Source organism: Embiotoca jacksoni, unplaced genomic scaffold, assembly GCF_022577435.1.
Source record: "Embiotoca jacksoni isolate LCO1_2020_lvr unplaced genomic scaffold, fEmbJac1.0.p SCAF_99, whole genome shotgun sequence".
NCBI lineage: Eukaryota > Metazoa > Chordata > Actinopteri > Embiotocidae > Embiotoca > Embiotoca jacksoni.
Window position 1 is genome coordinate 310,001 of NW_027185457.1, and position 24,493 is coordinate 334,493.

Genomic DNA, 24,493 nt, shown 5'->3' on the forward strand with positions numbered 1-24,493 from the left:
ACAGAAAACGCATCACAGGACGGCCAGCTACAAACAGCTGATGTCACAGTTTCTATTAACTGATTCATGGATGAATGAATCAATCATGAATGGGTGAATGACGGATGAGTGTTACCTCAGACTTTCTTTACACGGGTGTCTCTCCTTCACCAGCGCCAACAACACCAGCTTATCTGCAGGAGAAGAGGCGGAGTCACTTCACCTGAACCAATCAGCAGCTTCAGAGCTGCAGATGCTGATTGGCTCTGGTGTCCATCTGATGTGTCCGTGATGGAACTGCAGTTCGTCAAAGTCAGCGTCAGATCTGAAGTTTTCTTCATTCGTTGAACAAACGTCAGTCAGCAGCGACGCATGAAAGTATATATATATCAAATTGATCAATACGGAAGAGCAAAATATCAATAGAAACTGATCTCGTCTCATCTTATCTATCTCGTCTGATCTGATCTGATCTTGTCTATCTCATCTCATCTCGTCTCATCTAACTCATCTTTTTCATCTCGTCTCATTTTTTTCCACATCTCTCTCGTCTCATCTTCTTCCCCTTCCTCGATCCATCTGAGATTGATGACATCACAGGTTGCTCAGGTGAGCTGATGTTACCTGATTCTCCCATGGCATAAAGAGTGTAGCTGTCAATGTGAAAGAAGTTTGGGAAACGTTCTCTGTTGATCCACGCCTTCAGGGTACCGTCATCTTCCTCTGGAACACAACATGTTATAATATAATTATCATGTTAGTTCTTTAAGTACACCTGTTTTACAGGTTACACCACAACTGCCTATATCCTTTAAAACAATTAACAATCTGCTAACAGTTAAACTGCTGTTGTTCATTAACCAAAACTAAAATCATACATATGCAGCTCTTATAATTATTAAAAATGTATGAACTGCAAATATGTGGAATCAGAAGTTTATAGGAGCTGTTGTTGTTTTGTGATTATTAAAAGTGTCTTCCAACTCCTGACCGCAGACCTTTAAATATAAACCAGTAATAACCGTGGTTCTGTGATGTTTCCATGAGGAATTAAACAGTTCTGTCACTTTAAATGTCTCACCCCTGTAAGTGAAATAGGTCCCGTCTTTAAAAACCACCACAGCCGGCAAGGAGGCCAGAGACACAGCCTGAAACACAGATTTAGGTTAGCTACAGACACTAAAACACAGACTGAGATAAACTACAGACACTGAAACACAGACTGAGATTAACTACAGACACTGAAACACAGACTGAGATTAAGTACACACTGAAACATAGACTGAGATTAACTACAGACACTGAAACACAGACTGAGATTAAGTACACACTGAAACATAGACTGAGATTAACTACAGACACTGAAACACAGACTGAGATTAACTACAGACACTGAAACACAGACTGAGATTAAGTACACACTGAAACATAGACTGAGATTAACTACAGACACTGAAACAGACTGAGATTGACTACAGACACTGAAACACAGACTGAGATTAAGTACACACTGAAACATAGACTGAGATTAACTACAGGCACTGAAACACAGACTGAGATTAACCACAGACACTGAAACATTGACCGAGGACACTAAAGTCCTCTCAGTTTTTCCGAACCTTCGGCAGGACTTCTCTGGTGGCAGAGAAGAAGTACGTGTGGATGATCAGCTCCTCTGCTGCTGACGTGTAGTTTCCCTGAAAATAGACCACAAGTTAGCTGTGTACGTGTGCATGTGGGAGGGTGTAAATGTAGTCAGTTTTATTAGCAGGATGGGTGAAATGCGCACCAGGCATGGTGCAGCTGCTACATCAGTATCTAGCCCATCTCGACATAATAAGACTAGTCCAACCTCAAAGTCACAAAAGCCGGAGTAACCCTCTCAAGGTCTGTAAAAGAAAGGGAGGGCTTGTGCTCAGCTAATGCTATTATCTGGAAGAAGCTGACCTGAAACAACAGATTTAATCCGTAGGTGTAATTCAAAAGTATTTACTTGATTCCTATTGTTCTGGGTTTTGTACCCTCATGGTTGAAATGCACTTATTGTAAGTTGCTTTGGATAAAAGCATCAGCTAAATGAAATGTAATGTAAAAAAGGAATTTAAAAAAAAAAAAAAAAAAAAAAAAAAAAAAGCACCCAGGTTCTTTACATAAGAAGGCGCTATAAAACTGAGACTGAGAAATTGAGACCAGGTTAATATTATCAAGTGATACTGGCAGCAAAATCTGTTTTATCTTCATTGAGATTGAGAAAGTTTTGAGAAAGATATATTGGGTGATCATCAGCATAATAGTAATAGGAACTATTATGTGCTTTAAAGATAAAGCCAAGAAAAACATAGAAAAGTGAATTGGACCCAACATGGATGCTTGAAGAAGAGGGGCGGGTTGTGAGGAGCCGTCACTCATGCCAACAAGAAAAGGATCAATCAGTCATATTGGATTTAAAGTAGTTTAGAGCGGTGACACGGATACTGATGCGCTGCTCAAGAACAGGGGGAAAAATCTCGTCCACAGTGAGCTGGGGTAACCCTAACCAATCGGCAATAAATAAAAGATCATTAAAAACCCTTTGTAGGGCAGATTCAGAGCCGTGATGTGACTTAAAATGAGATTTAAAAAACTTTGCAGGATCAATTATTGAGTATAAATGATTCAATTTGCTGGAAGGCATCTTTCTCCTTTTCCCTCAAATTAAAAAAGTAACTGAACTAGTAGCAAACCAATTATTTATAATAGTTACGGCTCCACTCCACCAAAAACCTCTTTAACCGAATAAAACAATGAGATTTATTTCCGTCAGGCACTAAGCACATATTCTTTTCAACTTGCTAAGTCATAGAGTGTCGCACAAACATGGTTCAGATATTGACAGATTCTAAATAATCTCCTCTACACAATTATGAAAAGATATCTTTACTGTCGGCACTTTATTGTGAGATATATGTAAAAGCAACGTTATTTCATGAGGCAGACTTTTTTCCCCTTGATATAAAGACGGATATAAGAAATCTTTAAGTAATATCAGATCAAGTGATGACAGACTTGTATAGGCTCGAGTGTTCTGAAAAAAAACCCAGCATAGACACAGCATGAACGGCTAGCCCCAATAAAGACCGAGATATGAGTTTAAAAGTGAAGCCAATTACCCTGAAAATACCCTCATTGGAGGGTTCATCAGGGTTAAAAAAAAAAAAAAAGACCAGAAGGAAAGATGTCAGTTACACTGTGTGGTTTCCAGTTGATCAGCAAGTTTAGTTAAACCTGAGAGGGAGACAGGATCAAACTGATCCAACACAACTGACAGAATAGTTCAAATGGATGGGTTAAAGGTATAAAACGTAAGTTTGGTCTCTTATCCTAGAAGTAGTTCAGAAACATGTTCCACCTATGCAGACGGCATTCTCGAACATATGGAGGGATTAAGAGAGAATTAATTGTGTTGAAGAGGATTCATGGCCGATGATGGTGAGTTGAAACTGAGCCTGAGTAGCATATGTTCCTTCAGTCTTAACAGCAATCTGATATTTAGTCAGGCAGTCTGTTAAACTTTCATGGGACACACAACGGGGTCAACAAATGAAGCAGAAAGTGGAAAGGATGGAGCCGTCCGTTCGGGATAAATCAGAGAGGAGTCTCTTTGAGCAATAAACAACTGATCAGTGGTGTTGAAGGTGATTAATCGAGAGCAGTGAAATAAATCCGGGATGTTAATTTTGAAAAATAACAAACATGTGGTCAGAAAAAGTGTGCGTTCATACCTTCAGCTGTGACGTGGCTCCCACGTAAACGAACATGACATCGTGGCGACTCATGGCGTGCTGGAAGAGCTGCAGACTGCTCAGAGATCGAACCAGCGGCCTGAACGACACGACGCAGGGTGTCACTGTGACGTCACTGTGACGTCACTGCGACGCACGCTGACATCACACGTTACAGTTATACAGTTATAGCGCTTTCCGAACTCACCCTCCAACTCGATTAGCGAAGTCCATGATTCCATCTTTGCTTCTCCGTCCTGAATAATTATATTTCACATCTTTCTTTAACCTGGAAACAGAGAAAAGATGTTAAAGTGTCTATGCAGTAAAACCGCTTCACTGTCGCTAACTGTAATCTTCCAGTGAAAAGAGTTTGAGTTCGGGTCAGCTCTTATGTCCCTCAGCGTCAAAGTTGGACATCAAAACTGAGCTTCGGCACATATTTAGTGTCTGTGACGTCCATTAATGAAGTCCTGACAACACAGTGCACGTAAAACTCTGCAGAACATAAACAGACTACAAAATATAACACCACGTGTTTTCTTAAACGAGCATCTAGTGGTCATTGAAGGAACTGCAGCTTCAACCAGATGATCTGATTGGTTAACATACGGTGGCATCACAGTGAAGACTTACATGAGGATGGCTGGATAATTTTTGACTCTGAACTCTTTGGCCAAATCTGCAGAAAGAAACAAAATATCAACATCAGCATCAGTGTCCTTTGATTTCTGTGCTTTTATTCTGAAAGTCACTGGTCAGTTCTAAGAGGTTTATTTTTGATGCTTTTATTCTGACAGTCACTGACTGATGCTGGCTGTGGCGTCTGATTTTCCCACGCGGACTGGAGAACCGAGACTCCGCATTTCTGATCCGATCTCATGCCAAACAGGATCCAGCTGTTTACAGAAAGTACACCAGGGGGCATAAAACTGCAGAGACACACAACAGGCGATGAGTACACAATACACAAAGTACACAGTACACAGAGTATAGTACATAGTACACAAAGTACACACAGTAGACAGATATAAACGTACCTTGATAAGCCAGATTTCATCGGCTCCTTTTGTCTCCATGAAGCTGAAAACACATTGAATGGATTATTGATGATTTATTATTGATCAAATCTGTTTACTGATAAAAGCGACAGCCGCAGTCAGATTATGAACGTGGATTAAACCAAATTAAATTAAATTAGCAGCAGCTTTTACTCACGAATCATCGAGCTCCTCCACGAAGGCCGACACCAACACCACTGACACACACAGCAGCACTGACAACAACAACAACAAACAAACAATAAACTATCACAAACACTGAAACTGGTGCAGCAGAAGAAACCACCTCCACTCAAGGTCCACTTACTCACCTGTTCTGGAGCTTTAGACAGCATCACCTGTTTTCATCAGCAAACAGCTAAACATGTTTAATGTGAGGCTGATGAAGAAGACCATGAGATACGGCTGAATATTCTATAAAAAGGCCAGTAAGTGGAGCTTGAGTTTGTGGAAACAACTCTGTGGCAGACAGAAGTCTGTTTTCTTTGGGACAAGAAACTGAACCAAAAGCAGAATCAGCAGGAAGTAAGAACAACTTCAGTCACTATCTGAGGGTCCAGAATTTGCTGAAAAATGAATGGAGTTTGGTGGCAAACGTACCTGAGAGCAGGACAGTGGTCGTCATGTCCAGCATGTCGATTGAATCTGGATTAACATCGCAGAGCTAATCTGCTAATTGCTAACAGAATGAATACACCGCTAATCTGAGGGATTACCTGGCTTCATTCAATCTGCTGAAACTTTATTGACAGCTGCTCCACATGAACAACGACAGCGAGGATAGTATCAAAGGACAGGCCGCAGACCACACGGCTGAGATTAAAGCTGCAGGAAGAGAAATGTCACCATCAGGGGGCAGCGAAACACAATAATAACTGACAGCTGAGAGGAAGGGAAGGAAAGGAGGGAAGCAAAGTAGGAAAAAGGAGGCAGGTTGGAATTCAAGAAAGGGAGGAAAGAAGGAAGTGGTGTTGTTGAGGCCTCCAGCAACTAATCAATATGTCTGAACATGTATTGATCAGTCAAACTCACTTATCTTGATTCACAATCTGTTGAGCAAACATCAGAAACACTCATCAATAAATAAAATACTCATCAATAATTCCATCAGAATTTAATTCACATTTGATAAAGTTTCTGCGTGAAGCAGTTTTGTTAAAACATCCGAGGAAGTAAAAAAAAGTGTGAATGGAACTTTATTTACAAAATAACAAATCATTCAATCAAATGATCAAGTTTCCTTTGCTTTATAAAATCAGCTCCTATCGAGGCTGATTGGTGCTAATCATCAATCAATAACACTAAAGGGCATCTTAATGAAAGCTCCACATGCAGGATCAGCAGCGTAAACACGATGACGTTAAGCAAAGCGGCGATTTCATCACATCACTAAGTCGATCAGATAGAAAACGAACTGAAAACGTCTTTCTTTCTCTTTGGTGTGAAACAGCAGGTATCACAGAGGAAGCAGCCGAGTCTTTGGCTCCGTCCCAGCGCCCCCATCAGGTGAGTCGGCGTCGGACGCTCCAGCACCGCCCTTCTGCTGGCTCTGAGGGGCGGAGCCTGAGTGTTCAGCAGTGACCTCTGTGACGGCCTGCCGGTGGAAGGCGGTCGATCCGACGGTGGATCCGTCGGCTTCGCTCTCCGTCCAGCAGGACTCGCTGTCAGATGCCGAGGACAGCCGGCTCTTCGCCCAGCGGCCGTTGATCCGGATGCCGCCGCTGAGACGGATTCCCGGCGAGCTGGTCAGCGTGGTGCGACGAGACGAAGCGGCGCTGGAGCTGAAAGGCGAGCGAAGGTCCTTCTCCTTAAGCCGCAGCACGCCGCGCAGCAGCGGGATGTTGCGGCCAATTGCGGCGCGGTACTTTGGGTGCGTGATAGCGTAGATGATGGGGTTGTGGATGGCGGAGGCCTTGGCGATGACGGCAGGAATCGAGTTCATGTACGGAGTCAGCAGGTGGGCGTAACCGGCGGTGGCGGTCAGGGCCACCACCGAGTACGGCGACCAAGACACGACGAACAGCAGGATCACTCCCAGAGCGACTTTAGCCATCCGCCACTCACTGCGCAGACGCTCGTACGCTTTGTTGGTCTCTCCACAGTTTAGCTGCCTGACCTCCCGACCCGCCCGCCGCACCGCCTGGAAGATGGCGAAGTAGCAGCCGCCGATGAGAGCGAGCGGGACAAAGAAGACAAAGGTGAACAGCAGGATGGTGTAAGTGCGCACGGCAGCCGTGAAGGTCATGTAGTCCCAGCTGCAGGACGTCTGCAGGCCTTCAGGCACATAGGCGCTCCAGCCGAAGAACGGCGGCAGACTCCAGCCCAGGGAGTACAGCCACACCCCCGCCACCACCGTCAACATGCGCCGGCGACTCAGCCCACCCAGCAGCGCCATCGGCCTCGTGATGGCCAAACAGCGGTCGCCCGCGATGGCCGTCAGCGTCATCATGGAGGTGATGCCGAACAGAGCGCCGCAGAAGGCGTACAGCTCGCAGGCCAGCTCTCCGAACACCCAACGACGGTGCATGCTGGCCACGAAGAAGACCGGAGACTGAGTCAGAGACATCAGGAAGTCAGCGGCCGCCAGGTTGACCACCAGCAGGTTGCTAGGCGACCGCAGCGTCCGACTGCGACAGAACACGTAAATGACCAGGGCGTTTCCCAGCATGCCCGTCACCCCCACCAGCAGGATGACAGAACCGATGATGTAGTGGGCGTGGACGGGCACGTCCACGGTGGGGAACAAGCGAGGCTGCAGGTGTGCGGTGCGTGTGGGGGCGTGGCCGGGCGGGTGGGGCGGCTTGGACGCCCTGATGTGGAGATAATCAGTGCAGTTGTCACCCAGAGAGCAAGGAGACGACATCTCGCTCGGGCGGAAGTGACTCAACGCTGATGGTTGGATTTCGGCGCAGTGTCAGCTGGATATCGGCTTGAGGCTGACTCAGAGTCAGCAGGGTGTCACCTGGATGCTGGCTGAGAGTCAGCAGGTCATCAGCAGGGTGTCGGCCGGATGCTGACTCAGTATTAAAAGGGTGTCGGCCGGATGTCGGCTGGATGTCGGCCGGTCAGTGCTGTTCCAGCTCTGTCAGCTGTCTCTCTGCGTCGGGTCCGTCCTGCTGCGGCTCTTTATGTCAGTCCGATTGATGGATGACGGAGGATTATTGATTCGACCGCAGACCGATCCATCGACTCTTTGCACTCAGGGGAAATCAACATCTGGACCAGATGTGACCTGATTGTCGTATGTTAATGTGGGTTATCTCAGCGGTTAATGAGCTTTTAACACAACTTTGCTAAACACAGGGTCGGAATTAGTTTTGTGGGTCACAGAGTTTCCTCATCGAGACCCAGAAGTGAACCGAACTAACTAAACATCCAACATCCAAATTGAACGACTGGGGAACAACAGACTTCTTCATTCTCCAGGAGTTTTTATCAGAACCATGGCAGGCCAGTTTGCCTGCTTTGACATTACAGGCAGTTCGGACCGAACACCATGAAGAGGATGGAGTCTCTCAGAGGTTCAGTGTCAGCAGACACCTTAAAGGGCAATTCTAGCTAATTTCTACTGTCGTCACGGCAGCTGGTAAAACTGAGACTGAACACACAAGTTTGAATTATGAACAAAGATTGTTGTACGTTGTAATATTCTCTTTAATATATTGTTATATATTCAATGTTTACATCAGTTCTCAATTATGTAGAAAAATAAATAATAAATTAAAACTGCAAGCAGTGATATGCGGTGCCCTCGCACGCTGTACGTCGGGGATCCAGCGGGTCGGGGCCCCCGGCTCCCCGACGTGCAGCACGCGAGGGTCGGTATATTCCCGCTTGCAGTTGTAATTTTTTTCTCGATCTCGTTCCTTATTCTTCTTTAAAAAAAAAATTGCTTCTTTTTTGGCATCTTTAATATCTTCAAAAACTTTGGAGCATTGTTTGAACTTAAACATCAACTTCCTGTGTCACAGCGAAACATCAAACCTGGCTATCCTATATACAAAAATGACTTTTGGGTCACATGGAGAACGGAGAACAACGGAGGACAACGGAGAACGAGTCGCAGAAGGAGAAAGTGTTTCACGGAGTTCACTCAGAGCTTCCAGCGACTCAACCGACAGTCTGGTTAACTCAACAGGTAAAAAGATTCCACTTCACCAAGGTTTCTATTAATGGTTCAGATTCCACCTGTTGATGGTGATTCAACTTTTAGTGAAGTTAAAACATTTGGAGAAATTGAAAAAGTTTTGCATACATTACACATTACAGGAAGATATTTAATATCACTGCAGACCACCTTTGAAAACACGTATATCTACTATCCAAAGAATGTCTACGGCAATTTTGGTCACATTTGAATGAATATTTGTGGAGTTATAGGTTGCAGTGAGCCAAAGATTTGTCACAATGTTGTCTATATCCTGGGAAGATAGATGGTGCAGTGGTTAGCACTGCTGCCTCCCAGCGAAGGTTTTGGGTTTGAGCCCCTCCCCCCCTTTGTCATGACTTTAAAAAAAAAATCATGTCATTTTTTTGAAGGACATGCTAGAGCGTGACTTTTGGTGGTTTTAGGCCACACCACGGGCACACCGATTGACAAAAGACTCAATTTCAAGTCGGTCCGACAAAATCTGGAGGAGTTCGTTAAAGCACAACTTGTGTGAAGTGCCAAAAATGGCGACTAAATTTAAAATGGCGGACTTCCTGTTGAGTTGACGTAATGGTGCGTTGGAACTTTTTTGTACAACTCGGTGTGATACACATGTCCACCGAATTTCGTGCATGTAGTTAAATGTAGCCGCAGGGGGCATCTGTTTAGGGGGCGCTAGTGAGCCATTTGGCCACGCCCACTTGCAACTCCACTAAAATATGAAATGTTTCGCCATCGTGTACCAACTTTCATGAGTTTTTGAACATGATAAAACCTCCAAAAATGCAGTTATTTACGGAGAATAATAATAACGCGGAATAATAATTCCTTGAAGAACAATAGGGCTTTCACACCATCGGGCCCTTATTAATAGATCTAATAGGTTCCTCCTTGTCCCACCCAGTCCCATGAAAATCAGGCCCGTAGGTTTTCCCATAATCCTGCTGACAAATATAGATACAACCAAAACAAACACCCAAGACAGGTGTAGGACAGATGTAGGATAGGTATAGGACAGGTGTTGGACAGATGTAGGACAGGTGTAGGAGAGATGTAGAACAGGTGTTGGACAGGTATAGGACAGGTGTTGGACAGATGTAGGACAGGTGTTGGACAGGTATAGGACAGGTATAGGACAAATGTAGGACAGATGTAGGATAGGTGTTGGACAGGTGTAGGACAGGTGCTGGACAGGTGTAGGACAGGTGTAGGACACGTGTAGGACAGATGTAGGACAGATGTTGGACAGGTGTAGTACAGGTGTTGAATGTTCTGTAGCTGAACCGCTTGAAATGTGGAGCAGCATTGACTCATTCATGCAGAAAGCTGCTTTTACTCCCACAATGCACCAGGAGTCCATCAGCAGGAAGAGCTTTCCATCCCATCGATCGATCCATCAATCGATCGATCGATCAGCGGGCAGAAAGGAGAGAGAAGCGTCACCGTGACAACAGTCCTCCGGAGTTAATGTCCCCCTCCATCTCATATCAGTCCAGGATGTCGGTCTCTTGCATCCAGGCGAGCAACAGGTAAGACGTCAGGTGGGCGGGGACGCTGTGCGTCTGTAGCTCCGCCTCTTCACCAGTCTGCCCATCATCCCTGTGAAACCACGAAGAAGATGAGGAGAGACGGATGGACGACAGAGCTGCAGACAGACGGCAACACCGACGCTCGCTCTGAGACACAAAACACACAGCACACAAACAAATGTTTACTGCAGGTGAACAAAACAATGAACAAAACAAAAGTTTGTTTCTATTTCTGTCATTTCTAGTTGTTGTTTTTTTTCTGCTTTTTCTTTTATAACGTAATCAATGTTTCTTTTTTTAATGTTTGTAATATATTTGTCTCGTATGTTTCTCATGTTTTGGTCAACAATGTGTTCTTTTTTTTGAGGACCTGGTTTTATCTCAGAGTCTGATCAAAGGTTAAACAGGAAGTAAAACCACAGAACGGCCCCGTTGTGGTGAAAAGCATAAATTAACACAACGGTTCAGGCTGCCAGTGCAGCAAGATTAATGGTTCTTCTAAAACTGGGAGATCTTGTTGATCGACAGCTCACCGCCTGCCCGTAGGGTCGTCTGATTGGGCGACGTCCTGAGTGGGCGGAGTCAGGTCAAACAGGATGCTCTCAGTGTTTGCCAGACAGAAACCGTTTGACTTCATGACCTCTGCAAAGAAAAGAGAGAGCGATTGCCTCAGCGTAAACCGGTACATACACAGAACCAACCAGAGTCCATTGAAGAAACAGCAAATTAAAGACAGCCTCCAGTCTGTCCTCTGAGCCTGGACAGGGACCAGGACTTGGACCAGGTTGGACCGTGGTGGTCGTCATGTGCTTCACACGTGTGATGTTTCCTCATGTTCCGGTGAAGAACATCAGAAGTTCATCTCAGTCAGATAAATCAGGTTCAGTCTGCAGCTGAACTCCAATACTCACTATCGTGTCACTCTCAGCCATAAACACCTCGAAGCTCTGAGCAAAGTGTAAAACTCCCCTGCCTGGTTTTAATGAACTGACTGTAAGTAGATTTGAACCAAAAATAACTAAACCTGACACGTGATTATCTCTGTAGGGACGAAACAGGTTGTCCAAAAAAAACATACAGAGGTAGAAGAAAAGGGAAAGAAAAGGAACTGACTCTACCGACCTGACGAGGCCACCGGACTCTTAAAGACACGGAGCTCCTGGACCTCCTTGACCTCCTGGACCTCCTGGCCCTTCTGGTCAGAGATTTGGACCTCATTCTGTCGGAAAGTTTGGACCTCCTCCTGTCCGACGATCTGTACCTCCTCCGGTAAGGTCTCCTCCGGTAAGGTCTGGACCTCCTCCGGTAAGGTCTGGACCTCCTCCGGTGAGGTCTGGACCTCCTCCTGTCCGACGATCTGGACCTCCTCCGGTAAGGTCTCCTCCAGTAAGGTTTCGACCTCCTCCGGTAAGGTCTGCACCTCCTCCTGTCCGACGATCTGGACCTCCTCCGGTAAGGTCTGGACCTCCTCCTGTCCGACGATCTGGACCTCCTCCGATAAGGTCTGGACCTCCTCCGGTAAGGTCTGGACCTCCCCCTCTATGGAGTCCTGGACCTCCTCCGGTCCTATAGTCTGTTCTACAGCTGACGGCTCAAAAAACAACAGCACGGCTTCAGACGTAGAAAACTTTAACAAAGACAAAGATGTCTCACTTCTCAAACACTTCTGTGAAGTCATGAAACTGAGGAGGTACTTTGATTTAAAGGAGCAGAAGGAGGAGTCCGTCTTGCAAACAAAAAAAAAAGTCTCGTTCAGACCTCCATCTGTAACATTTCTGCTTCACGAAGCCGCAAACGGAAGCTTTCTGTCCTTCATGTTTCGTCCAGCTTTCTTTGTGTGGGTGTGTGCATGTAGGTCAGGTCAGGTTTAATGGCTGAGACCCTGACAGGCCGTTAAGCTGCCTGTTATCTCTTACAATGCTGTGAAGGTGAGCTGATCTCTGATCTCACCGTTGCTCACGCAAAAAAAAAAAAAAAAAAATACAGGACATCTGTTTGCAGAGGAAACTGAATCTGTTTCTGGATTATGTTCGAGACGGGCGAGAACAGAGAGGACTGCAGGTCTGAGAGATGTGTTTATGTGACCCCTTAAACATGGCTGTGGGAGTACCAGAGGGTGCTGAGCCCACACAAGTCCGATTCAATGTGACTTGAACTTTTATATGCTTAAGTAAAGCAGAGTAAATTAAACCTGCGGATGAAAACAATAATAAAAAAAAAAAAATGCTTATCAAAAGCAGTGAACTCAAAAATAAAAGCTCTTAATTAGATAAGTAAACATTTAGATGCTGTTTTGGGGATTAAAGCGACGCGCAGCATCAAACTGAACGATGACAGAAGCATTTCCTCTGATGTTTATTCAGAAGAATTTAAAAAAAAAAAAAAATCAGATATCAATATATTCGCATGAATGACGATTTCCTCTGAGGAGAAACAAACCGTTGCCATGGAGATGCTGCTCAGCCACAGGATGCGATTATCCCCCACAAACGAACACCCGGCCTGTACAAGCTGATTAACCTCATTACTCTGAGCTGAGGGAGGGGGTCTGAGGGGGGACAGTCAGTAGGTCGACCAATCAGCAGCTCAGACATTTATGTTTGATTGGCTTCATCCTGTTCATCTATGTGAAAGGTGACAACTTGTGTGTCAGATTAAGGACACATTTCTGGTTCTGGTGAAGGTGTTAACATGTGTTTTAAGGTTTCTGTGTCACAGTTCTTAGTCATCAGCTGCATCGTCCAATCAGAACAAAGAGAAGAACAAACTTTTTTTTATCATCATAAATTTTTTTTTTATCATATAAAAATCCAACCAGCAGAAATAAAAACTTTCAGTAAAAACTCTGTGACATCAGCAGCACGTCCGGTGGCATCATCCTGCTTACAACATTAAGCTGGACACACCGGCCACGCCCACTAGCTAACAGCCCCATCAGGGCTTCAGGTTACCTGTGAGGTCAGAGCACTGGGAAAGGGGCGTGATGTCTGCGGAAATCATTAACTGTCCAATCAGAGCACAGTATTCTGGGAGGGGGCGTGGTCTCTGAATACCTCTAACAGTCCTATTAAAGTGCAGCTTGCTGGGAGGGGGCGTGGTCTCTGTGAACACCTTTAACAGTCCAATCAGAGCGCAGTGTCCCGGGACGGGGCGTGGTGTCTGCGGATGTGTCGAAGCAGCAGCTGGCGGTCTGGATTGGCGTATTTACACTGTTGGCATGGAAACACCTCGCCTGTGTGATGGCGGCGAACGTGGAGGTCCAAACTCTTCTTCTGGATGCTGAAACCAAAAGACACAACCCGTTACTATGGCAACCCGAGGCCGCACTAACATCAGTAAGAACAAGAACCCGCGACCAATCACTGCACAGACACAAAAATCATGAGCCAATAATAGATCACATTTTGGGAACATTTAATAAATTGTGTGTGGAGAGACGACCTTGTCAGGTGTGTGTCAGGTGTGTGTCAGGTGTGTTACCTGCTGTAGTCACAGTGTTGACACCTGTATGGTTTCTCCTGACTGTGAGTTCTGAAGTGTCGAAGCTGAGAGCTGCGATCTTTCGATGCATACGGACACTGAGCACACTTGTACGGCTTCTCACCTGACGACACACACACACACACACACACACACACACACACACACACACACACACACACACACAATACAAACACAGTCAGCCACAGTCACTGGACAGAATCTCAGGTGTAGGTGTGTGTGTGTGTGTGTGTGTGTGTGTGTGTGTGTGTGTGTGTGTGTGTGTGTGTGTGTGTGTGTGTTATCTGTATGTGTCCTCAGGTGTGTGTGTGTGTGTGTTACCTGTATGTGTCCTCAGGTGTGTGTGTGTGTGTGTGTGTGTGTGTGTGTGTGTGTGTGTGTGTTACCTGTGTATCCTCAGGTGTGTGTGTGTGTGTGTGTGTGTGTGTGTGTTACCTGTGTATCCTCAGGTGTGTGTGTGTGTGCGTGTGTTACCTGTATGTGTCCTCAGGTGTTGCAGCAGCGAGGCCTTCAGTCTAGTTCTGTAGGAACAGTGAGGACAGGTGAAAGGTTTTTCTCCTCCGTGGATTCCCAGGTGACGCTTCAGAGTCAGCTTGGAGGAGAACTTCCTGTAATGAGGAAACATCACAGCTGAATTGACCAATCACAGCCCTGCAGTAGATTTTTGGGGGTGTTAGTTCCCTCCGTTTACTTCAACATCTCTTTCCTGGCCTCTTGTGTGATCGGTCAGTGTTATCAGTCTCCGTGGCACCTGCTGGGAGCAGTCCGAGGTCTGTGTAGTGATGGATTGTAGGTGTCGTGGTTACCTGTGACACAGCGAGCAGCAGTATTCGGTTTGATTTCTGATCTCAGCAGACGTCTCCTCGACCTCCTCTTCACTTTTCTTTCTTCTGGTTTTCTTCCTCGTCTCTGTGGCGCTCTGTAGTGAACCCGTCTGAGATCTGCTGGTCTGACTGGGAACCAACCTGCTGGTCCACCAACACATACTGGTTTCTGATTGGCTGGCAGTCTTCTGCTTTTCACATAATAACAAACTCATTTTATACATTAAGATGTGATATTTGAGGCTGGTATCAGCAATTTATGCTAATTCGTGGGGACATTCTGGTAATTTTCTGACAGATTATTTGGTACAGATTAATTTCCACTTTTATAAAACCTTTTCACAATAAGAGTCAACTGTGTGGAGGTTCAGATGAAGACCTACAATCTACCTGTCGGGACGCTTCGCCTTCTTCCTTTCTGCCCGTCTCGTTAGCTGCCGCCTCCATCTGTCTTGGCTGTGCGTGTTTTGTGAAACGGTATTCCTGAAAGTCTTTTGACAGACTGTCGCTTTCTTCCTCCTCTCCCCCTGCAATACACTCTTCTCCTCCTGCTGCTCCTCCTGCTGCTCCTGCTGCTGCTCCTGCTGCTCCTCCTTCCGCCTCCTCCTTCTGCAGTGGCCCCTCCAGTGAAGCTCCAGCTCCTCCCAACTGTCGGTCGTCCAGCTGCAGCGGACGCAGCCGAAGCCGCCGGCCGCCCGGTGAGACCTGACGTGGACGTCCAGAAGCTGCCGGGACGTCAGCGTCCGAGGACACAGGAGACACAGCAAACTCCGTCGGCTGGATGGTGGAGTCCTCGTCTGTCGGCCGTTTGACTCCTTCAGGCTGTCCTGCCGCGGCAGGCGGAGGTTGTCTTCAGTTGGAGGCGGGTGCCGGACGGGTGAGGAGCTGGTGGGAGGAGGAGGAGGAGGAGGAGGAGGAAGAGGAGGAGGTTTGACGGTGGAGATTCGACATAGTCCCAGAGTCATGAGGTGGGCGGACTGGGCCATCTCCTCCTGGGTGGCGGGGGGTTCGATGGGACAGGACAGATTCACTGAACCCTCCTTCAGGGGAAAGATGGATGACTCCTCTTCCTCTTCTTCCTCCTCCTCCTCCTCAAACAGAGTGCTGACCTGCAGACAGCAGGAAGGACAAACAAATTCACATCTCTTAATGTGTCCTCATATCTTCCGTCAATCATTCAAAGCGCTTCACAGAGATCTGATTTCACATATTAATGCCAGGTGTGAATCGGTGTGTTTCAGGTGTGTCACCTCATAGGTGTGTGCGACCTGCAGCCCCCCCTCAGTGCTGATGTCACAGGTGGGCGGGCTCATGTTGTCCAGCATGTTGTAGAGCAAGAAGTCCTCGTCCTCGTCGCTCTGCTTCGATTCTCCGTTCAGATCCAGCTGGTAGGGCGACACCTCCTGCTGGAGTCCCGCCTCCTCCCCTCCCTCGGCCCCGCCCTCTCCTTCATCGTCAGGCCCATTCAGGTAAGTGAGGGTGAGGGGGCGGTGCCTGAGTATCAGGTGGCCGCTGATGGAGGTCTTCAGGCCACAGGTGAACTGACAGAGTTTGCAGCGATACAGCTCCACCAGGAAGGACTCCACCAGCTCCCCCGCCCCCTCCGACAGACCCTCCACCTCCCCGCAGTACAGACTGGAGCTCACAGCTCCGCCCACCAGCTGCAGAGTCACGGGGCTGATGTCATGGTACCGCTGCTTCACCCACGACGTCACCGTCACCGGGACGTCGTCGGCCGCCATCAGCTCGTTCTCCTCTGATTGGACGAGCTCCGCCTCCGGGTGGAGGCTTTGACCTTCGATCCCCACAGGTGTCTTGAGGAAACAAAAAGATATACAAATGGTTAAATTATGAACAGACTCGAAATTTCAAAGTAGCATTAAAATATCCCAAAATACGTCCAGGACGAAAGGATTTCATTGATCGCAGAGTAAATTCAGATTCCTTATCCTTCAGAATAAAATAACAATAACAACTACAATCCCCCGACGTGCAGCAGAGGGTCCGCATAGTCCCGCTTGCAGTTTGAATTTTTGTCTCGGTCTCGTTCCTTATTCTTCTTTTACAAAAAAAACAAAAGAAAGCCTTTTTTTTAACATCTTCAAAAACTCGTGAAAGTTGGTGCCTGACGTAAGTTTCATGAGTTTTGGAGCATCATTTGACCTTAAACATCAACTTCCTGTGTCACGGCGAGACATCAAACTTAACCACATCGCGCTGGCTATACTATATATTATATATTATATATTATATTCTCTACACTGTATACAAAAAAAATGAATTTTGGGTGACTTTTTGGACGACATGACTTTTCTTAGAATATTTTGGATGACTTTTTTTTTTTTTTTTAATCTCTTTTTGGAGTGACCTTTTTCTGAACATTACTTTTGTTGACCAGCAGCACTTCGTTAGCTCCGCTTCGTCACCTACTTTCATCCCGCGGTATCAAAACCATCACAGACAGACAACACGTGCAGCAGAGCTGACGGCACGAACTGACGGGGCTAATGTGGACATGCTAACACAGAGCTAACAGTCTGACGAGTTTAATGAGTTTAAGAGACGAGCAGGAAGCTAACGGTGTCAGCAGAAGCCGCCGCAGCTTCCGGTTAACGAAGCGGGGATGTTTTTCACAGCAGTAACGGGATCAATAAATCAGTTTACAGCTGAAATATGAAAGTGTTTCATTGAAACTCACCTGCAGCTGTTTGTTTACATTCATCGATTCTTCTTCTGCTGTTCATCTTCTTCTTCATGTTTTTTTGTTTGTTTTCAGTGGCAGTTGGAAAACAGCAAATGCCTCACCGCCCCCTGCTGGTGTGGATCAGAATTAGTTTTGTCTAAATCCAGAAGTTCCCAAACTTTGTGTATTTTTAATAACAAAAGAACAATATTAAAAAAAAAAATCTCTGCATATTTGGACACAGTGTCCCACCATTTTAAAAATAGTATAATTTTGAATGACCTCAGCTTTTTTCATTGTGTGTAACTGCATGTGCAAATTATATTATGAGACTTGTGTGCCACACAGCTGCTGTCAGGAGGAGGCGGTCACCATGGTAACCAGAACTGACCGGGTTTGAAGAAAAAGGAGGAAATCAGATCACGTGGCAAGTTGTTTTTTCCGTTCTGACAAGTGTGTGTGTGTAAAACTTCAACGAAACAGGAATAAAACCACATTGCGTGCCAACATGTTCACCCAGCTCAGAGTTGCATGACAAGCTGTGACCGCAAAGACACGTGTTTGTTATTGAGTCGCTTTTGGGACCCCAGTTCGTGAAAAATAATCAACACAGTTTGATTGAATATTGACTGACGACATGATTTTATCTGTAAACTGTTCTTTTGAAACAAGGTCTTGACGGATGTGGACTTTAATGCAGTCGTGAGGCAGGTTGTGCTTTCAGGTCTGCAGGTGTTTATAGGTTCAAATCTGAATGGCTGGAAGTTTATGTAATATTTTCAGTATCCATGGCAATGATGTGTGTTTGTGTGGTACATTCAACAGGAAGGAGAGATCAAAAGAAAAGAACAACTTGTTCAGTGTGTCGACCACAGACACCTCTACTACTAATACTACAGCTCCTACTGTTGATATTACTGCTGCTACTTGTAATCTGATTATTTTATGAGTAACAAGTCCTTCACAAACTGTTGAATCAATGTGATCCTTTAATCATGCTGCAGTGAAGCACTGATTCAGTTCGGGGGGAAAGATGCTGATTTAAGTGAAAATAAGGTATTTAAGGTTAGAGGATGGTCTTAGTTATGGTTCCAATAAAAAACAGGAGTTTAAAGGTTAATAGATAAATTGACTATTGGGTTAAAACAAATGAATTAGCACATTAAAAAAAAAAAATTAAAAAAAAAAAATCCCTTTTTAAACTATTAAAACCCCTTTAATCCTGCAGTAAACACATTAAAACCCTCTCAGTCCCAAAGTAAACCCATAAAAAGCATTTTAATCCCAAAATAAACCCATAACAACATCATTGCCCTGATAGTTAATCAATTAAAACCCCTACAACCATGCAGTAAACCCATTAAAATCCTTTAATCATGTAATAAACTAATTAAAACCCCTTTAATCCCACAGTGGACTCAATAAATTTACTGTCATGCTGCAATAAATATATTAGAACCCTTCAAACCCTGCAGTAAACCCATTAAAACTCATTCAATCCTGCAGTAAACCCATTAAAATTCCTTTAATCCTGCAGTAAACCCAATAAAACTTCTTTAATCCTGCATTAAAACCATTAAAACTCCTTTAATTCTGCATTAAAACCATTAAAAATCTGTTAATCATGCAGTGAACCCAATAAAACTCCTTTAATCCTACAGTGAACCCAATAAAACTCCTTTAAAGTTGCAGTAAACCCAATCAAACTCCTTTAAAGTTGCAGTAAACCCAATAGAACTCCTTTAAAGTTGCAGTAAACCCAATAAAACTATTTTAATCCTGCAGTAAACCTGTTATAACACCCTTACTCCCAAAGTAAATCCATTAAAGGCATTTTAATCCTGCAGTTAATCCAAAACAACCCAATCCAATTGATGAAACCAATTAAAACTTCTTTAATCTTGCATCAAACCCCTTTGATCTGCGGTTATATAATGCAGTGGGTATTTTGAGGATTTTTCTGCAGCTCCTCCTCTGACAAATTCTGTTACTTGTGCTGACGCGTCTCTGTGGTTCAACGGACGCAAAGTGAAAACAGCGGCAAACTGTGAGATGCCGCAGAGACAAAAGAGAAGCCTGACGGTGAGTCCACACCTGTCTGTCTGTCTGTCTGTGTCTATATTCAACAGATTATTCTTTATTTAATGAGGAAGCAGACAAGCTGTAGAGTTTTCACAGAGATTTCTCAGTGCATTTATTATTCTCACTGTTGGACAGTTTAGTGGGTTTTTTTAACACTCAGATTGATTCTCAGTCAGTCCAGTTGAGTTTTACTTCATTATGTTTCCACAGCTGTTCATAAACTCTTGAAATCTTGCACACAGCTGCTCTTTAGTCCGTTAGAAGCCAGTCAGAGCATCTTTATTTACTACTTCTACTGGAAACATGTGGGCGAGAAAAACAATACTACGACTGAAGTCACATTAAAAAAAATGTCGGTTCTTTTTACACAAACGTACCAACAGCAAAAGGAAGAAGTACTCTGACCTCTGTAAAAGTACTAATAGTACTAAAAGTCCTGCATTCAAAGTTAAGCAGCAAAAGTAACCTTAAAGATATACTTAAAGTAAAAGTACTTACAATGAGAATCATTTATATTACAAATTTACTGCCTTCATTCACTATATAACATTGGATTTATTTGTTGATTACATTCTGTATAATTAAATAAACGGTAAAGTCACTTAAACGTTATGATAAAAGTAGCGCAGTCAGTTTTAAGCATCAGAAAGTATCTCAAAAACTGAGCTCAACAGCTAAGTGAACTGTAACACGTGTTGCAGTTTCACAAATAAAACAACACGTTCATCAGTTGATATCGTCTGCTCATGTTACAGGACTTCATCAATCAATAACTCAAGATCTGGACTTTTAAATGTGAATAAAGAAACATCTTAAATTTATGAAACCTGAAAAAAAAAAAAAAAAAAGATTTACATCTGAAATAACGTTTTAAATTTGATGGGAAAGTACTTTTCAAAGTAAAATAATTCTGTTTGGTTACAAATAATAAATAATAATTAAGAAGCTTTTACTTTGGTAATGCAAATGGAGTATTTTAGTAGGTTGTATTGTTGAAATGAGAAGCAGAAACTAAAAGTATCAACCACAAAGGTCAAAAAAAGACTTCACTAAGGTGGCTGTTGGAGTGGATTAGATGACTTTGTAAACCGCTAATTAATGACTTAATCAATAACCAATAACAATTAATGAAGCACAGTAAAATATAATAAGTAAAGTATATTAAGTAGCAACGGTTTCACTTTGAAATGCAGTGAATATACTTTTATATACTTTAAATGTGCAGGGCTTCTAATTTGAAAGTGTAAACTGAGTCACAGGGAAATGATGCAACACAGAGAGAGATATGAGTTGGAGCAGCAATGTGTCCAAAAACACCAGCAGTCAAAGAAAACATGAGTCACCCTATGAAGGAAAGGAGAAGCAAGAAGGGTGGGGAATTGAAGGGGGAGTGGGGGGGAAGAGGGGGAAGGGGGGGGGGGGGGGGGACCTAACCTTTTTCCAACTGTTGTTCTAAACTGGTTTATGTTTGTGTTTTTAAGGGCAATGGATGACTTTATCGACATAAACATGACCTCCATTGATGACATCATGAACGCGACGACCACAGAGGTAACAAATACTTCAGATTGTTTAAGAGAGGAGATGACTTCCGGTGTGTTCAGGTGTGCTCAGGTGTGTCGTCTCTTCTCTTCAGGGCGCGTTGTTCTCAAGCTCCTCCCCCACTGCTGAGGACAACTACTACTACGACTACTCTGACCTCCCGAACCATATGTGCGACCGGGAGTCGGTGCGGACTTTCAGGAGCCACTTCGAGCCGCCGCTCTTCTGGATTATCACCTTGGTGGGCGGAGCCGGCAACCTGGTGGTGATGTGGATCTACCTGCACTTCCGCCGGCGGCTGAAGACGATGACGGACGTGTACCTGCTGAACCTGGCGGTGGCCGACCTGCTGTTCGTGTTCACGCTGCCGCTGTGGGCGGCCGAGGCGTCCCACGGCTGGATCTTTGGCACCGCCCTCTGCAAGGTGAACTCCGCCCTGTACAAGGTGAACCTGTTCAGCAGCATGCTGCTGCTCACCTGCATCAGCGTCGACCGCTACATCGTCATCGTGCAGACCACCAAGGCGCACAACTCCAAGCTGGAGCGCCTCCGCTGCAGCTGGCTGGTGTGTGCGGGGGTGTGGCTGCTGGCGCTGGTGCTCGCCACGCCCGAGTTAGCGTTCTCTGCGCCCGCCTACGCGGGCTACTGCAGGATGGTGTACCCGTCCAACGTGGGGAACCACACCAAGGTCCTGGTGCTGTCGCTGCAGGTGAGCATGGGCTTCTGCCTGCCCTTCATCGTCATGGTCTTCTGCTACAGCGTCATCGTCGCCAAGCTGCTCAAGACCCGCAACTTCCAGAAGCACAAGGCCATGCGCGTTATCCTGGCCGTGGTGGTGGCGTTCGTCGTGTCGCAGCTGCCCTACAACGCCATGCTGGTGATGGAGGCGGTGGAGGCCACCACCATTTCCTTTGACTGCGATCAGCTGAAGGCCTTCGACAAGACGCAGCAGGTGATGAAGAGTCTGGCCTACATGCACGCCTGCCTCAACCCCTTCCTCTACGTCTTCGTGGGCGTGCGCTTCCGCCGCGACCTGCTGCAGCTGCTGCGCTGCTGCCACTGCCTGCCACCGTCCCCCAAGAGTCAGCTGTCCAAGTCCACCAGGACACCGCTGAGCTCGACCCGACCCTCGGTGATGTCCGAGAGCGACAACTCGCAAGCACTGTCACTGTAGGGACACGCGCAAACCGCAACTTCTCGTTTGTGCCTCAGCGTGTGCCGATGTCGACAGGTGGATGAGGAGAGGAAAGGCTGGACATCCGAGTTTCATCCATGTTTGTCTTCAAGAAGCTTTCGCTCAACACGTTTTCTTGCACAGTTGGAAATCCCCACTGTAACAAGGACAAACGAGCTTAAACAGAATAAAGAAATAAAATCCCTGAAAAAAAAAAAAAAAGTTCCAAGTTGGGAGGAAACTTAAAATCCACTTCATGTGTTTGTTTAAAGCTCCTTCAAATTAAGATGTTTAAAGGAGTTCTGTTCACTGGCCGTTTCAGATGAAGTCGGCGCATTATCATTAAAGATTTATTTATGTTTGTTTGTTTGTTTGTTTGTTTTCGGTCAGCAGTTCAACCATTAAACTTCTGTTACCCCGACTGTATCATCACTATTTTCCAGAACACATTTCCAAGCATTTTCTCTGGACTTTTTCAGGGATGTACAGTGAATGTAAAAGCCAGTTTTGTGTTATTTGTTTTTAGCTGCTGTTATTGAAGGATGATTTCCGTCATGACCTCTCACTGTGTTGTCGTCTTTGAACGTGGTCACGTGATGTAGTGAATCTTGAACTGAGCCATCATTCATATTTCCCGTCTTTTTTTAAGTGTAAACTGCATTTTAAGATATTTCTGTTACTGTCAACTTAAAAAGCCTTCACCACTGCTAACTTATAATAACATAGGCTAACAGATGTGGGCAGATGCTAAATGATGTTCACATATGCTAAAAGAGGCAAACGGAGGTTCACATGACCTCTGTCTCTGGATGTTTTCTGACGATGTACATATAGCTCTCTGGGAGTTTTGATCACTGTATCTCTGCGCTTGAGGTGCGTGTAAATGTTTTCACGTGTTGCATCTTGAAGAATAAAGAGTGTAAAAAGGTGCGAAAATGTGTGGAGTATATGTGAGCGTGAAAAATAGGAGGAAGTTGATCAAACACTGTCACACTATTTTCTTCATATCCTTCCTCCTCTCATCCTGTTTATGTTGTTTTGCCCCGAACTTGGTTCTGTAAAAGCTGCCGAGAAACCCTACAGAAAAACTTTCCGCAGCAGGTTTGGGCCGATCGTTTCTTTATGTTTATAATCCGGTTGATTTCTTCAATACATCACATTTATTGATTAGCAAACTAAATAAATCAAAACTTTATCTGCAAAGAATTTAAGTTTATTTTAATGACCACCAAAACTGTTATTTTTATCTGTTTTTACAAGCGGCTCTAATCTAAAATTATTTATTATCTTCTGTAACTATAAACTGCATGATCATTTTTTTTTAAAATCCCTAATTCGACAGCAGCAGTAACTACCCTCATGACGGTTGTATATTTTTGTGATGTAGAGTTTTTCAAGGTAATTGAATAAATACAAATACTATCTACAAACAAATTCATATTGAGGACTTTATCACAGTGCCACTAGTTTGTGTCTGATTGTAATTCTAATTTAAATGTAAAAGGATTTGAGAAAGAGAGCAGCTGTCTCATAAAATGCTCTAAAGCTCATAATATATCAACTTTAGCTGTGGAGCACATGTTTACCAACTTAAAGCACGATGTCTGAATGTGGTTTTGTTGGCTTGAGACATGTGAATATAATAAAAAAGTTTAAACAACAAGTGTTGCGGATTTTAGTTAGTTAGTTTAAGTTAATCCAATTAACCATCATGAATTAGAGTTAACCAGAGACAGTTTATGATTCAGAAAACACAAAGGTGCTGCATGTTGGTTTTTTTTTACAATCAGAAATACATTCTGCAGTTGTTTTTTTGTCTAAATGTTCTGTCGTGCAAATGCAACAAATGCTGATGGGTGGTAAATGTCAGCAAAGATCCCAGATGATAAAACAGTATAAACCTCATCTGTGCAGCAGTTATGACTAACGAGTGATTTTGATCAAATAAATCAATATATTAACTGTAAAAAAAAAACTTGGTTCCTATTGAAATTTCCTACAATTGACACCAATGACATCAGCTTTTGTCTTATTATTTCTTTCTTTCTAATTTAATGCTCAAAAAGTTAAAAGGTTGAGGGAGAAAAAGTGCATCTGTGTGTCATAATTGAAGGAGTGTGGGCTGTGATTGGTCCATCAAGACTGTCTGAGCTTCAGCATGAGACTGTCGACCTGTCCGTCAAACTCTTCTTCTTCTGTTTACATCT

At 44.6% G+C, this 24,493-nt stretch overlaps 5 protein-coding genes across 7 annotated transcripts in view; 1 reads left to right on the forward strand and 4 right to left on the reverse strand.

The window, feature by feature from the left end:
• Window positions 1–5,435, reverse strand: part of LOC138193922 (protein disulfide-isomerase tmx3a-like) — a 6,916-nt gene extending 1,481 nt beyond the window's left edge. The window contains exons 1-11 of the mRNA XM_069142237.1: window positions 5,402–5,435; window positions 4,959–5,016; window positions 4,781–4,823; window positions 4,549–4,672; window positions 4,377–4,422; window positions 3,949–4,029; window positions 3,741–3,840; window positions 1,599–1,676; window positions 1,061–1,127; window positions 604–702; window positions 116–173 (exon numbers count right to left, since the gene is read on the reverse strand). Of these exons, the coding sequence (XP_068998338.1) occupies window positions 116–173; window positions 604–702; window positions 1,061–1,127; window positions 1,599–1,676; window positions 3,741–3,840; window positions 3,949–4,029; window positions 4,377–4,422; window positions 4,549–4,672; window positions 4,781–4,823; window positions 4,959–5,016; window positions 5,402–5,435 (788 nt within the window). The remainder of the gene's footprint in view (window positions 1–115; window positions 174–603; window positions 703–1,060; window positions 1,128–1,598; window positions 1,677–3,740; window positions 3,841–3,948; window positions 4,030–4,376; window positions 4,423–4,548; window positions 4,673–4,780; window positions 4,824–4,958; window positions 5,017–5,401) is intronic.
• Window positions 5,436–6,257: 822 nt separating this feature from the next.
• On the reverse strand, window positions 6,258–7,655 carry opn4.1 (opsin 4.1). The gene has a single exon (XM_069142238.1). It carries the CDS (start codon window positions 7,467–7,469, stop codon window positions 6,258–6,260), a length of 1,212 nt encoding a protein of 403 aa, XP_068998339.1. The 5' UTR covers window positions 7,470–7,655.
• A 1,039-nt stretch (window positions 7,656–8,694) lies between these two features.
• Window positions 8,695–12,728, reverse strand: LOC138193969 (PX domain-containing protein 1-like). Its single transcript, XM_069142306.1, has 3 exons — window positions 11,603–12,728; window positions 11,014–11,122; window positions 8,695–10,550 (listed from the first exon to the last, which is right to left on the reverse strand). The coding sequence occupies exons 1-3, from the start codon at window positions 12,156–12,158 to the stop codon at window positions 10,439–10,441; spliced, it is 777 nt and encodes a 258-aa protein (XP_068998407.1). The 5' UTR covers window positions 12,159–12,728; the 3' UTR covers window positions 8,695–10,438.
• Window positions 12,729–12,862: 134 nt separating this feature from the next.
• On the reverse strand, window positions 12,863–17,537 carry LOC138193952 (zinc finger protein 502). 2 transcript variants are annotated; one of them, XM_069142283.1, is made up of 7 exons: window positions 17,504–17,537; window positions 16,056–16,619; window positions 15,196–15,914; window positions 14,788–14,946; window positions 14,456–14,589; window positions 13,961–14,084; window positions 12,863–13,759 (listed from the first exon to the last, which is right to left on the reverse strand). In XM_069142283.1, the coding sequence occupies exons 1-7, from the start codon at window positions 17,525–17,527 to the stop codon at window positions 13,606–13,608; spliced, it is 1,878 nt and encodes a 625-aa protein (XP_068998384.1). In that variant the 5' UTR covers window positions 17,528–17,537; the 3' UTR covers window positions 12,863–13,605. The 2 variants fall into 2 exon arrangements, with proteins under 2 accessions (XP_068998384.1, XP_068998383.1); XM_069142282.1 differs by having other exon boundaries at window positions 12,864–13,759; window positions 14,788–14,949.
• A 1,951-nt stretch (window positions 17,538–19,488) lies between these two features.
• ccr9a (chemokine (C-C motif) receptor 9a) lies at window positions 19,489–22,487 on the forward strand. 2 transcript variants are annotated; one of them, XM_069142299.1, is made up of 3 exons: window positions 19,489–19,570; window positions 21,052–21,121; window positions 21,207–22,487. In XM_069142299.1, exons 2-3 carry the CDS (start codon window positions 21,056–21,058, stop codon window positions 22,284–22,286), a joined length of 1,146 nt encoding a protein of 381 aa, XP_068998400.1. In that variant the 5' UTR covers window positions 19,489–19,570; window positions 21,052–21,055; the 3' UTR covers window positions 22,287–22,487. The 2 variants fall into 2 exon arrangements, with proteins under 2 accessions (XP_068998400.1, XP_068998399.1); XM_069142298.1 differs by lacking the exon at window positions 19,489–19,570 and having other exon boundaries at window positions 21,019–21,121.
• Window positions 22,488–24,493: the final 2,006 nt, after the last annotated feature.